This window comes from Heterocephalus glaber, unplaced genomic scaffold (assembly GCF_053883595.1).
Source record: "Heterocephalus glaber isolate CG9 unplaced genomic scaffold, H.glaber_assembly_v1.0 deba00001760, whole genome shotgun sequence".
In the NCBI taxonomy this organism is placed as follows: Eukaryota; Metazoa; Chordata; class Mammalia; order Rodentia; family Bathyergidae; genus Heterocephalus; species Heterocephalus glaber.
The window spans coordinates 5,690,386-5,702,389 of NW_028258457.1; the positions used below are offsets into that span (position 1 = coordinate 5,690,386).

The 12,004-nt window shown below is 53.9% G+C and overlaps 1 protein-coding gene across 11 annotated transcripts; it reads left to right on the forward strand.

Annotated features, from left to right (window-relative positions):
* Window positions 1–10: 10 nt before the first annotated feature.
* On the forward strand, window positions 11–11,981 carry Fsd1 (fibronectin type III and SPRY domain containing 1). 11 transcript variants are annotated; one of them, XM_021244986.2, is made up of 13 exons: window positions 12–182; window positions 1,041–1,136; window positions 1,273–1,404; window positions 1,943–2,044; window positions 3,025–3,047; window positions 3,215–3,336; window positions 4,245–4,454; window positions 7,666–7,764; window positions 8,553–8,814; window positions 9,075–9,154; window positions 11,263–11,439; window positions 11,542–11,630; window positions 11,714–11,981. In XM_021244986.2, exons 1-13 carry the CDS (start codon window positions 168–170, stop codon window positions 11,822–11,824), a joined length of 1,518 nt encoding a protein of 505 aa, XP_021100645.1. In that variant the 5' UTR covers window positions 12–167; the 3' UTR covers window positions 11,825–11,981. The 11 variants fall into 11 exon arrangements, with proteins under 11 accessions (XP_087057835.1, XP_021100645.1, XP_004865811.1 ...); XM_004865754.3 differs by having other exon boundaries at window positions 14–182; window positions 11,188–11,439; XM_021244985.2 differs by having other exon boundaries at window positions 16–182; window positions 616–1,136; window positions 11,188–11,439.
* The last annotated feature ends 23 nt before the right edge of the window (window positions 11,982–12,004 follow it).

Consider the following 12,004-nt stretch of genomic DNA (forward strand, 5'->3'; position numbering starts at 1 on the left):
CGCGGCGGGCGCGCCTGCGCAGTGCGCGCAGTGATGGAGCGCTGACCGGGGGCGCGGCGGCGGCGAGGACTCCGCGGGCCATTGGCTACTGGCTGCGGCCAGGGCGGCTTGGGGACTCCAGAGCCAGCGGGGCCCGCGGGCCGGGCCGGAGTGGCCAGGCTGCAGCCATGGAAGACCACAGGGTAGGAAGAGGTGCGGGCGGGGCACAGTGCGCCGGGCGGGGTGGGGACCAGGTGAGCGCAGCGGCCCCTCCCCCAGCAGCTCTGCGGTCGCGGCCCTGCCCGGATCCAGGGCTCCCCCTACTTGGAACTGCGTCCCCCATCCTTCTGTTCCGGGGCCAGGGGCGTCCCCTCCGCCCCCACTCCCCACTCAGTACCCCGCTCCCCTCCCCCCCGCCTCCATCCCAGGTGTACCCATTCCCCCCACCAGCGCCGCAGTGCTGACCCCGCCCACCCTGCGACCCCAGCAGAAGGAACCCAGACACCGGGCCTTGTCTACCGCTTATCCTTCCCAGACCTATTTTCCCCTCCCCACTTACCTGGCCTCTGGGCCCTTCCCTTTTCCGGTTCTCCTTTTCTTTCTCCAGGTGATCCCACCCCCTTATTCTCTCCCCAGGTGGACCCCGTCTTCAGAGTAACCCCTTCCCAGCTCACCCCTGCTCCCAGGCCAGCCTTAGCCCAAGCTGTCCGCAGCCCCTAGGGGTCTGTTTCTCATGGATAGCCCCTTGCCCAGGCTAGCCCATTCCCTCTGGGCGGTCTTCGCTCAGGCTGGCCCGTCCCCCAGCGCTTGCTCAACCCTAAAGATGAAAGGGATTGGGTTGCGGGCTGGGTTTGGTGCTCAGCAGGCAGACCTGGTTCGGCCCTGTCCTTTCCCTAAAGCTCTCCCTGAGCCTCCACCTCCTCCCTTGCTCCCCTGTAAAATGGGGATGACTGCAGTGGCCACCTGGTAGGAGAGGTAGTTAGGGCCGAGTCACCCTTTGGAGGCGTGTTTTGCGGAGGGGTCACCCGGTCTGTGTGTGTGTTTGTGGCTTCATGGAGCAGGAGGCTCTGCGGAAGATCATCACCACCCTGGCTGTGAAGAATGAAGAGATTCAGAGCTTTATCTACTCCCTTAAGCAGATGCTACTGAATGTGGAGGTAAGGGAAGAGGGGAGCCAACTGCCAGGAGGCCGAGCCTGTTGCTGCTGATGTACAGGGCCAGCCAGGTTGTGCCTGGGCCTCAGTCTCTCCTTCTGATCACGGGCTTTGGGCAATCCTGGCTGTTCCTATGCAGGCGAACTCCACCAAGGTGCAGGAAGACCTAGAGGAGGAGTTCCAGTCCCTCCTGTCCATGCTGGAGGAGCTCAAGGAGGGCATGCTCATGAAGATAAAGCAGGACCGTGCCAGCCGCACCTACGAGCTACAGGTGTTCGACTCGGCCACCCGCAGGGGAAGTGGAGTCCAGGCAGCTGGGCATCTTCCTCCAAACCCCATGCTCCCAGACTCTGGTCTCTCCCCTTCCCCCTCCAGGCATGGCCTGTCAATCCCATCTGCCTTCCCTTCCCCTTAATCCCTTCAGCTCTGAACCCCAGATCTGAGAGCTTCACCCCCACTCACATACCTCCCATGGCTCCCCTGGGCTCTTACTCTCCAAGCTGGGGTCCCTCGAGCTGCATCCAAACCTCCTGAGAGCCTCCTAACATCCCAGATTCCCATCCCCAGGGAATGTGGAGCCCAGGAGCTCAGTTGTCCCTAGGTGTGTGAGGGTTTAAGGAAGGGATTTCCCTGGCAATTCTTCTGTAGTGCAGGAGCCAGGGTCAAGCGCTAACCTCCCTGTCCTACCTGGTGATGGAGAAGCCAGGGCTTCCCCGGATCCTGACCATAGTGGGGCGGGGGCCCTGGGAGGGTTCAAGGCAGTGCAGTGAGTCCCTGTGCTGGGCTGATGAGTCCCTTGTACCCCACAGAACCAGCTGTCTGCCTGCACCCGGGCCCTGGAGAGTTCGGAGGAGTTGCTGGAGATGGCCAATCACACCCTGCAGGCTGCTGACAGCGAGGACTTCCTCCAGGTGGGTGTGTTTGAGGCGGCACCCAGGGTCGATGGCAAAATTCAGTGCACCTGGTGACACTTGCATTTCTACTTAATTGCACGTATGCTTTTTAGTGGAAGGATGGCCTATCCGGGCAATAGTATCAGTGTGTCTCAAACATTGCCTCGTGTGGTGGTGCATCCCTGTCATCCCAGCACCTCTGAGGCAGGAAGATTACAAGTTCAAACCCAGCCTGGGCAATTTAGCCTGTCTCAAAAAACAAACAAAACAAAACACCGGGCATGGTAGAGGATGGCTGTGAGTTCAAGGTCAGCCTGGGTTACATAGTGAGTTCAAGGCTGGTCTGAACTACATAGTGAGACCCTCTCTCAAAAAACAAATACATGGGGCCTGGGGATTTAGCTCGGTGGTTCCAGGGCCTGCCTTGCAAGCGCAAGGTCCTGAGTTCGATCCCTGTACCAAAAAAACAGAACAAAACAAAACAAAAACAAAATGAATAAATAAATAAAAATAAAAAGGGCTGGCGATGGAGCTTAGTGCAAAGGCCTGGGATCCATACCCAGTATTGCAAAAGAGAAAAAAGATTGCACAGGACATACTTATAATAAAAAATTATTTGTTGTTGACTTGAAATTCACATTTATCACTGGATATTTTTAATATACATATATCTCATATAGTGCTTAGCATATCTCAAATATTGCATGGGACACGGTTATTTATGTTAAAAATACAATCCTTCATTATTTATCTGAAACGTCAGTGAAGCTGGGTCACCTGTATTTTTGTTTGCTGAGTGCACCAGCTGCTTGTCCTGGGTACTGGCAGGAGGCTGGGACAAAGGTGGGTTTGTGTCTTTGGTGCCTTCTCCCTTCAAGGACTGCCAGAAGGAGGAGTTTCTTCCTCAGTCGGTGGGGGGTGGCTCTGTCACAGGGCCACACCCCAGTTTCTGATTTTGTTAAGACTAACCTGAGAATTCACTCTGTCCCTCCCTCTAGGCTGCCAAGCAAATCAAAGATAGGTAAGATGCTGGGTTTGACCCCACCCCAGTGCCCTGCCTTTGGTGACGGTGGGGACCCGGGCCCAGAGCACTGGACATGAACACAGGGACACACCTCAGATGACCAGGCCTGCGACCCCCACCCCTGAGACAGTGTCAGCAGGCTGCTTCCACCTCCTTCTTCACAGTGTAACAATGGCTCCTGCCTTCCGGCTGTCACTGAAAGCGAAGGTCAGCGACAACATGAGTCACCTCATGGTGGACTTTGCTCAAGAACGTCAGATGCTGCAGGGCCTTACGTTTCTGCCTGGTGAGAGGGAAACCTGCTGGAGGGCTAGGCTTGCAAGGAAGTGGCCCCGCAGCCAGGAGGCTTGAGGCAGGACCTGGACTGAGGGTGACCATCCAGTGCCTGGATCCAAGAAAGTCCCCGTCCTGGGGGCAGAACCCTGAGGCTGCAACACCCTGCCTGGGTGGAGCCCTGCCATCCTCCCACACAAGGGTGGAGCCTTTGAGTGTTCTGCCTATATGTGGGTGGGGCCCAGTGGCCCCTCCCACATTGGGGCGGTCCCTCAGTTTGCTCCTCCCCTGTGCGGATGGAATCTTATTTTAGCGCCATGTATGCAGGATGCAGCCCTCCCGGGAGTGACGCCAGAAGAGCCCCTCAGTGGAATCCAGGGAGAATGCCCTGAGAAAGCCACACCTCCTTGGGAATTGGCACTCTGAGACTCAGAGTCCCCTGGTGGTGGTGGCTGAGGCAGGAGAGGCACAAGTTCAGCCCAGCCTGGACAACTTAATGATTTATGGAGACCTTGTCTCAAAAAATAGAAAGGGCAAGGAATGTAGTTTAGTGTGAAAGCCCTGGGTTCCATCTCAGTATTGGAAAGGCAGGGGGGAAGGGAGAAGAGGAGGACAGGAGGAAGGAAAGAAGGCCCTGTCAGTTGGTAGAGAATTTTGGCAAATTCCCGACTCTAAATAGTGGCATCTTGAGATGGTCCCGTCCTTTGTTGGTTGAGTCCTGAGAAAGCTCTCAAAACCCCACTTCTTGGACCCCCGAGGAGTCTCCAGCCCCTGGTCCCCAAAACCCAAAGGAGCACCCTCCCGGGTGAGGAACTCAGTGGCCCTGCCCACAGGCTGTCACGTGGTAGGTGGGCTCCAGCAAGCCCCTCCCACCCCACTGGGCACAGAACCTTGACTGTCTCTCCCTTCTGTCTGGGGCAGTGCCCAGCACCCCCATGATCGACCTAGCCGAGTCCCTAGTGGCAGATAACTGCGTGACCCTGGTGTGGCGCATGCCGGACGAGGACAGCAAGATCGACCACTATGTGCTGGAGTACCGGAGGACCAACTTTGAGGGACCCCCACGCCTCAAGGAGGACCAGCCCTGGATGGTGGTGGAGGGCATCCGGCACACGGAGTACACCTTGACAGGTCAGGAGCCTGCCTGGCTGGGGCTCCCAGCACATTTCACCCCTGAAGCCACTCTCCAACCATTAGCCATCGGAGTCTTGTTGCCGATGGGTCTTATTCTGAGACCAGGTCTTGCTAATTTGCTGAGTTGCCCAGGCTGGGCTCTAATTTAGGACTCTCCTGCCTCAGCCTCCCAGAGTGCTGGGATGACAGGTGTGCACCACCACACCCATCTTACATCACCATTTGACAAATGAGGAAACTGAGGTACAGGAAGTGAAGGCGTCATTCGTTCCTTCTAAGTTACCCTGCACCTACAGTGGACCAAATGCTGTCCTTATAACCTTGAGCAAAGGAGCGAGAACTCTTGCCTCATAGAGTTGGGATCCAGGGACACCCCCAGGTATTGGGCAATTTCCTTGGCTGTTATAAAAGAAATAAAAAAGCACTGGACATGGTGGCCCACACCTGTAATCCCAGCACTTAGGAAGGTGAGGCAGGAGGATTGCCAGGAGCTCAAGACCAACCTGTGCTGCATAGTGAGTTCCAGGCCAGTCTGACCTACATAGCGAGACCTTGTCTCAGAAAAACAAAAGAAATAAAAAAGCACAGGGAATCCACCCAGCTGCTAAGGGTGGATTGGATCTGAAGGCCAAAAAAAGTCAGGGGTCCTTCCTGAATTTCAAATTTCAAATGCCCTCCTGAGTGGCAGGAAGCCCTGGGGCCAGGAGAGTCTTAGAGACATGATAAGTATCACATTCATGGCCTCACTCTTAGGCTATAATCAGCCCTAGTTATCTGTAATTAGCACACATGGTTAATAATGAGCATGCTAATTGCAGGGGGAAAAAATCACCAGCCCGCCAGCCAAGGAGTCTGAGATCTATTTTTTTCTTTTTTGCTTGGGAACTAAAATAAATACACGCCTCTTTTAATTTTTTTTTTTTTTTTTTTTTGGTGCCAGGGATCGAACTTGGGTCCTTGCGCTTGTGAGGCAGGCAGCGAAACTACTGAGCTAAATCCCTGGCCCTCTTTCAATTTTTTTTTCTATAGGATTCCATAATCTCACCTCCAAGGCCTCCTGCCTTTTGTTTTGTTTTGTTGTGACTTTTTGTTTGGGCATAATTATAGATGTACAAGTAGTTGTAAACAAAAAGTGCGTTGAGTCTGGGCATGGGGGTGCACTCCTGTAATCTCAGCTACTCAGGAGACTGAGGGAGGGAGATTGCAAGTTTGAGGCCAGCCTGGGCAATTCAGTGAGACCCAGCCTCAAAATAAAAAATGAAAAGGGCAGGAGGTATTGGCTGAAGCCTGCTCTCAGTGATTGCCAGTTTGCAGCCAGAGAAACTGAGGCATGGGCTGAGTCTAGATCTCTCCTTTTGTTGTTTTTTTTTTGGTGCTGGACTTCGAACTCGGGACCATGCGCTTTTGAGACAGGGGGCAGAACCACTGAGCTAAATCCCCAGCCCTAGATCTCTCTTTCTGCCCTGAGCGTTTGTTGCTGAGCACCCTATGAACTCTCAGAGGAGGTGAGGCAGAAGACCGCTGGTGCATCTGTCTGTGGCAGCAACTGGGGGTGGAGGGCAGGCAGAGGGGAAGACAACACCCTCTTCAGGGCCCAGAGGCTGCAGTGCCAGGCTTCTGTGTCTGGAGCTAGTTAGTTTACAGAGGTGAGAAAATGAAATGACGTCGAGGTGAGGTGAAGGGAGCTATGGAGGGTTGTAGAGCAGCAGCTGTGGTGAGGTCCAAGCTCCTGTTTCGGATGCCTGCAGAGTGGGCATCCAGGGAGCCAGCAATCAGGAGGCAGCTGTACACTCAGGGCCAGGCAACAAGTTGGGGTGTGGCTGCCATGGGTGGAAGGGGACCAAGGGCAGTGGGAGATGAGTAGGAACTCTGGCCTGTGCACCGGATGTGGAGGGCTAGCGGAAGGAGGAGCCTAAAAAAAGACCAAATAGGAGCCACAGGGGGAGGGGGACAGCTAGAAAGCTAGCAGAGAGCAGTGCTGTGGGCCCAAGGCAGGGTGTTCAGGCAGGACAGCTGTGGTCAGCCAGGGGCTCCGGTGTGATGGCGCCTGAGGAAGGAGAGGGAAGGAGTCAACACAGGGGTGACCTGTGGACAGTGCTTCAAAGAGCTTTAGCTGGAGGGCTGGGGTGTGGATCGGGGTGGAGCATTTGCTTAGTGTGCAGAGCCCTGGGGGGCTCCATCCGCAGGGCTGCCCCAAAAAATTCAAAAATCAAAAAAATATATATATATATATATAAATACATACACATTACAGTATAGTGGCACAGGACTGCACCCAATTCTTTCTTTTTTTTTCTTGTGGTACCTGGGATTGAACTCAGGACCTTGTGCTTGCCAGGCAGGCGCGGTGCCACTGAGCTACATCCCTGCCCTGAACCTGTCTCAAAATAAAAATAATAATAATGGTGATGATGATAAAAGGGGTAGGGATATAGCTCATTGTAAAGGCCATGTTTTCAATTCCCAGTGCTGAAAACAAAAAGGTTTAACATGATAATTATGAATAGAAAGGGTAGATTATTCAAAGTAGAGAGAATGTTCAACAATGTCCCCCAAGTGACTCAGTAACATTGGTCCCTGCAAATGGTGTCTCTGGGAACTGCATTTTTTTGTTGTTGTTGTTACCGGGGATCAAACTCAAACTCGGGTCCTTGCGCTTGCGCGGTAGGTGTCGAAACCACTGAGCTAAATCCCTGGCCCCTGGGAGCTGCATTTTTGAAGATGCTTCCCCAGCCTCCCTGCAGATTCTCCCAGGAGAGTTTGGGCCTAGCCTGGAGGAAAAGCTACTCTCCTGGCCATAGTACTGAAGATCCAGGGCAAATTCTGATTGGCCAGTTTGAGTCATGTGCCCGTCTCTGAGCCAATCAACCAATCCCTGAGACAGAGTCATAGAGCATCTTGATTGGTGGCTCTGGACTGGAGGCAGGATCAAGCAATGCATAAGCCCCACAGGTCAGTAGGGACAGAGGCCATTTTCCAGGGATAAGATGTTATTTAATGTGAGGGGTGGGGGCCTCACTGTGGAATGTAGTAGATTCTTTTTTTTTTTTTGTACCAGGGATCGAACTCGGGTCCTTGCGCTGGCGCAGCAGCTGGCGAAACCACTGAGCTAAATCCCTGGCCCTGAATGTGGTAGATTCTAACCAGGGCTCAAAGTCACAACAGAGACTGTGCAGCATTGCCATCCATCATCCCTCTTGCTCCCCAGGTCTCAAGTTTGACATGAAGTACATGAACTTCCGGGTGAAGGCTTGTAACAAGGCAGTTGCAGGGGAGTTCTCCGAGCCAGTGACCCTGGAGACACCAGGTGACTGGCTCCCATCCCCTCCCTGTCCCTGACTCCATGTCCCCTCCCTCTTGATGCCCCAGGGACCAGTATGACATGAGAATCTTCCAGTTACCCGTTTTTTTCTGTGGCCCTTGTTTCCCTGGCTGCCAGGAAGCTCCAAGCTCCGTCCACAGTGACTTCCTTAGCATGGTATCTGCTACAACCATGCTTTTGTCTTTTGTTTCTGAGAGTCACCCCATTATAACTGGAAGTTTTGTTTTTGCTTGCTTTTTTTTTTTTTTGCTTTTTGAGACAAGGTTTTACTATGTAGTGTAGGCTGGTCTTAAACTCACTATGTAGTGCAGATTGGCTTCAAATTTACGACAGTTCTCCTGCCTCAGCCTCCTGAGTGCTGGGATTACAGGTGTGTCCAACCACACTCAGCATCTATGTGGTTTTTATTCACCCACATACATTCTTTCTTTCTCCTCTACCCTCCCCCCAACCAAATAGTTAAGTCCTCTTAGAGCTGGGGACAAAGTATCTGTAGTGAAAACAGATTCTGCAGCCTCCCACAGTGACACCTTTGATGTCCTGCTGGGAAGTCCCTCTGCTGTCTAGCCTGGCTCCTGCTTGCCAGAGCCCTGCCCCTTTCCTGGGATTAGCTACATGGCACCACCTTGCTGCCCATTGCTCCTCTGGCTCCTTGTTTGTTCCAAGCCCTTCTCAGCCTGTCTCTCTCAGTTCTTCCTGCCTGTCTTTCTGACCCCCATCTGCTGGTTTCTGTCTGTCTCCATCTCTGGCTCTTCGTCTCTCCCTGTTCTCAGTGCCTGTCTTGGTCTGTCTGGGTCACTGTCTGCCTGTCTCTGTCTTTTTGTGTCTCTCTGGGTTTTCCCATCTCTGTACCTCCCTCGTCTGCCCGGCCCCAGCGTTCATGTTCCGCCTGGATGCGTCCACATCTCACCAGAACCTGCGGGTAGACGACCTTGCCGTGGAGTGGGACGCTATGGGCGGGAAGGTGCAGGACATCAAGGCTCGAGAGAAAGATGGCAAGGGGCGGACGGCATCTCCTGTCAACTCCCCAGCCAGGTAGCTTGCCTCTGGGGTGGAGGGAGGAACCTAGGGTTGGAGGAACCCCAAGTGAATGAAGGGAAGAGGATATTTTGGGCAGGGTTTTGATGGTTGAATAATTTTCCAAACCTGACTGTGAAGGGCACAGTATACAGAAAGGTCCAAATATATATTCTCAGGGCCAAACCAAACATCAACAGTGTTTGGGATGGACCAAAGAGGCCCTTCTATGTAGAGGAGAGGCCTGAACTGAGTCTTCCCCTCCCTGCCACCCACAGAGGTACTCCATCCCCCAAGAGGATGTCCTCAGGTCGTGGGGGTCGGGACCGGTTCACAGCTGAGTCCTACACAGTACTGGGTAAGGATGGGAGAGAAGGGAGAGAGGGGAGTTCTGGGGAGAGCTCTGGGGAGGGGTGGGAGACAGGCAGCTGTCACCCAGCTTTGGTGGGAGAGGTCTTGATAAGAGGCATTGTTCCTGCTCTGGGAGAATGGAGTATTTGGGGTGAGAGATGAGTGGAGGGAGCCAGCACCCATGGAGCTAAAGAACAAGCCTCAGGGCTGGGGAGTGGTCAGACGGAGTGGACAGGCAGATTTCCTAGTCTGTGGAGAAGCCACGATTTGGGCAGTAGCTGGAAAGAATGTTTGCCTGTGGAGCAGCTGAAGCAGGACAGGAGTTTACAGCCAGGCATGGCTGGACACACCTGAAATCCCAGCCCTCTGGGAGGATGAGGCAGGAGGATCATAACCTTGAGCCCAGCCTGGATAACTTAGTGACTTAGCAAGACCCTGTGTACACATTTTTTAAAAAGGATGAGGATGTAGCTCAGTGTCGTGGCCCTGGGTTCAATCACCAGTACTACAAAAAAAAAAAAAAAAAAAACCTCAAAATGTACAGGAGTTTGGGGAAGTAGTTTAGAGTGGGTGGAGGAGCCAGGTAAAGAAGTAGCTGGTGTCTGAGGAGAAGCTAAGAGGGGTGGTATAGGAGGAGAAAGTAACATCATAGGAGCCATTATATCCTGTAAAGGAACTGAAGTGTAGAATTGCCAATGTCTACAAAAGAGCTGGAGCAATGAGGTATGAAGCAGTCAGTATGGTCAGTAATATAAACAAGGAAGGGAGATGTGAGGATAAGCCAGGACCTGAGAAGATGTTGTATGGACAATCTGGTTTTCTGAGGCGCATCTGGGACTGGGGAGAGTTGGGGTTTAAAGAGGAGGTGGGGGTCGGGCGTGGTGGCACACTCCTGTAATCCCAGCACTCGGGAGGCTGAGGCAGGAGGATTGCTGTAAATTTGAGGCCAGCCTGGGCTACATAGTGAGACCCTGTCTCAAAAAACCAAACCAAACCAAACAAAAAAGGAGGGGAAGGAGGAGATATATGGGTACAGGTGTAGAGTGCTGAAAGTTGGAGAGAGAGAGAGGTTTCTGGAAAGGGGAGAGGAACCTGGGCACTATGGGCTGGGGGAGTAGCTGAGATCTGGGAGGAGCTGAGATATGTGGAGCTGAGCTGTGATCCAAGAGAGGCAGAGCAGAGGAGCAGAAGTTCAGGAACAGCTCCACTGAAGCGATTGGAGGGGGTAGCTGAGATGTGGATCATCAGGACTTGGGGAAGACAGGATGTGGCTCAGGGATTAACTGAGACTTGGACAGCATCTGAGGTCTGGGTGGAGCTGATGCCAGAGGAGTAGCATAATGCAGAGGGTACCTGGAGAGTGACTGGCTGGTGGATCCCCGGGAGACCTATAGCCCTCAGAAGTGGCTGACACAGGAGAATCTGGCCTCCACCAGGAGTTAGGGTCTAGATAGATCTGGACTCAGAAAACAGTCAACAGCCAGGGATTTAGCTCAGTGGTTCTGGCACCTGGCTCGAAAACCCAAAGTCCTACGTTCCATCCCTGATAGCAAAAAAAAGAAAACAGTCAACAGCAAGGAATCAGCCCTGGGAAGTGTCTGGATTCTACCATAGCTGGGGATTAGAGGGAGTCTCTAGACTTGAGGAAGAACTCGAGACCTCTGGGAACATGGGTTTTGTCAGGAGGAAGAGCTCGGGGATATCTAGTTTCTGGAAAGAAGTGAGGGGCATCTGGGGAGGAACTCTAAAACTTGAAAGTATTTGCAAGGAGTAGCGTGGCTTGGAGAGAATCTGAGAGGAAAAACTGAGGTGCAGAGAGTATCTGGGCTTAGTATCTAGAGTGAGTTGATAAAGCCTGGGGAGTAGCTGGGGTCCGATAAGTACCTAAAGGGAGCAAAGAGCCCAAGCAATACTTGGAGGGAGTACATGGGATCCCTGAGGAGTACCTGGAGGAGCAGCTGGGGCCCCATGGAACACCTGCAGGGTGTGGCTGTGGTGTAGGGAGTGCCTGGCTGAAGAACATCTGACCCGGCTCCTCAGGGGACACCCTGATTGATGGCGGGGACCACTACTGGGAGGTGCGCTATGAGCCGGACAGCAAGGCCTTTGGCGTAGGTGTGGCCTACCGCAGCCTGGGCCGCTTTGAGCAGCTGGGCAAGACCTCGGCTTCGTGGTGCCTGCACGTGAACAACTGGCTGCAGGTCAGCTTCACAGCCAAGCACGCCAACAAGGTCAAGGTGCTGGACGCCCCCGTGCCCGACTGCCTGGGTGTGCACTGTGACTTCCACCAAGGTGACATTCCCCAGCCACCTCTACCCTCCTCACCGATACCTGACTCCCCCACCCCTTATCCCTAGCCGACTCCTGACACTGTCACTTTGCCTCCAACTCCAGGCCTCCTGTCCTTTTACAATGCCCGCACTAAACAGCTGCTGCACACATTCAAAGCCAAGTTCACGCAGCCACTGCTGCCGGCCTTCACGGTGAGCCACCCCCAGCCCAGGGACAGGGGTGGGAGTTTGGCTGGGTGCTGTGGCTTGGGGCTGAGCCTCCCCCTCCTCCCCAGGTCTGGTGTGGCAGCTTCCATGTGACGACAGGCCTGCAGGTCCCCAGCTCCGTACGCTGCCTGCAGAAGCGGGGAAGTGCCACTAGCAGCTCCAATACCAGCCTCAGCTAGGCCACCAGCCACCCAGCCAGCAGGGTGTCTTTGGGGTTGCAAGCATCGCCCTCTCTCTTGCTGCTTGGAGCCTTAACTTGTGAATGAGTGGGGGGGTCATCACCAGGGAGTGGGCACTGGGGTGCCCCCCCCTTCCTAATAAAGGTCAGACACTGGCTAGGCTGGGCGCTGGTTCTTTGG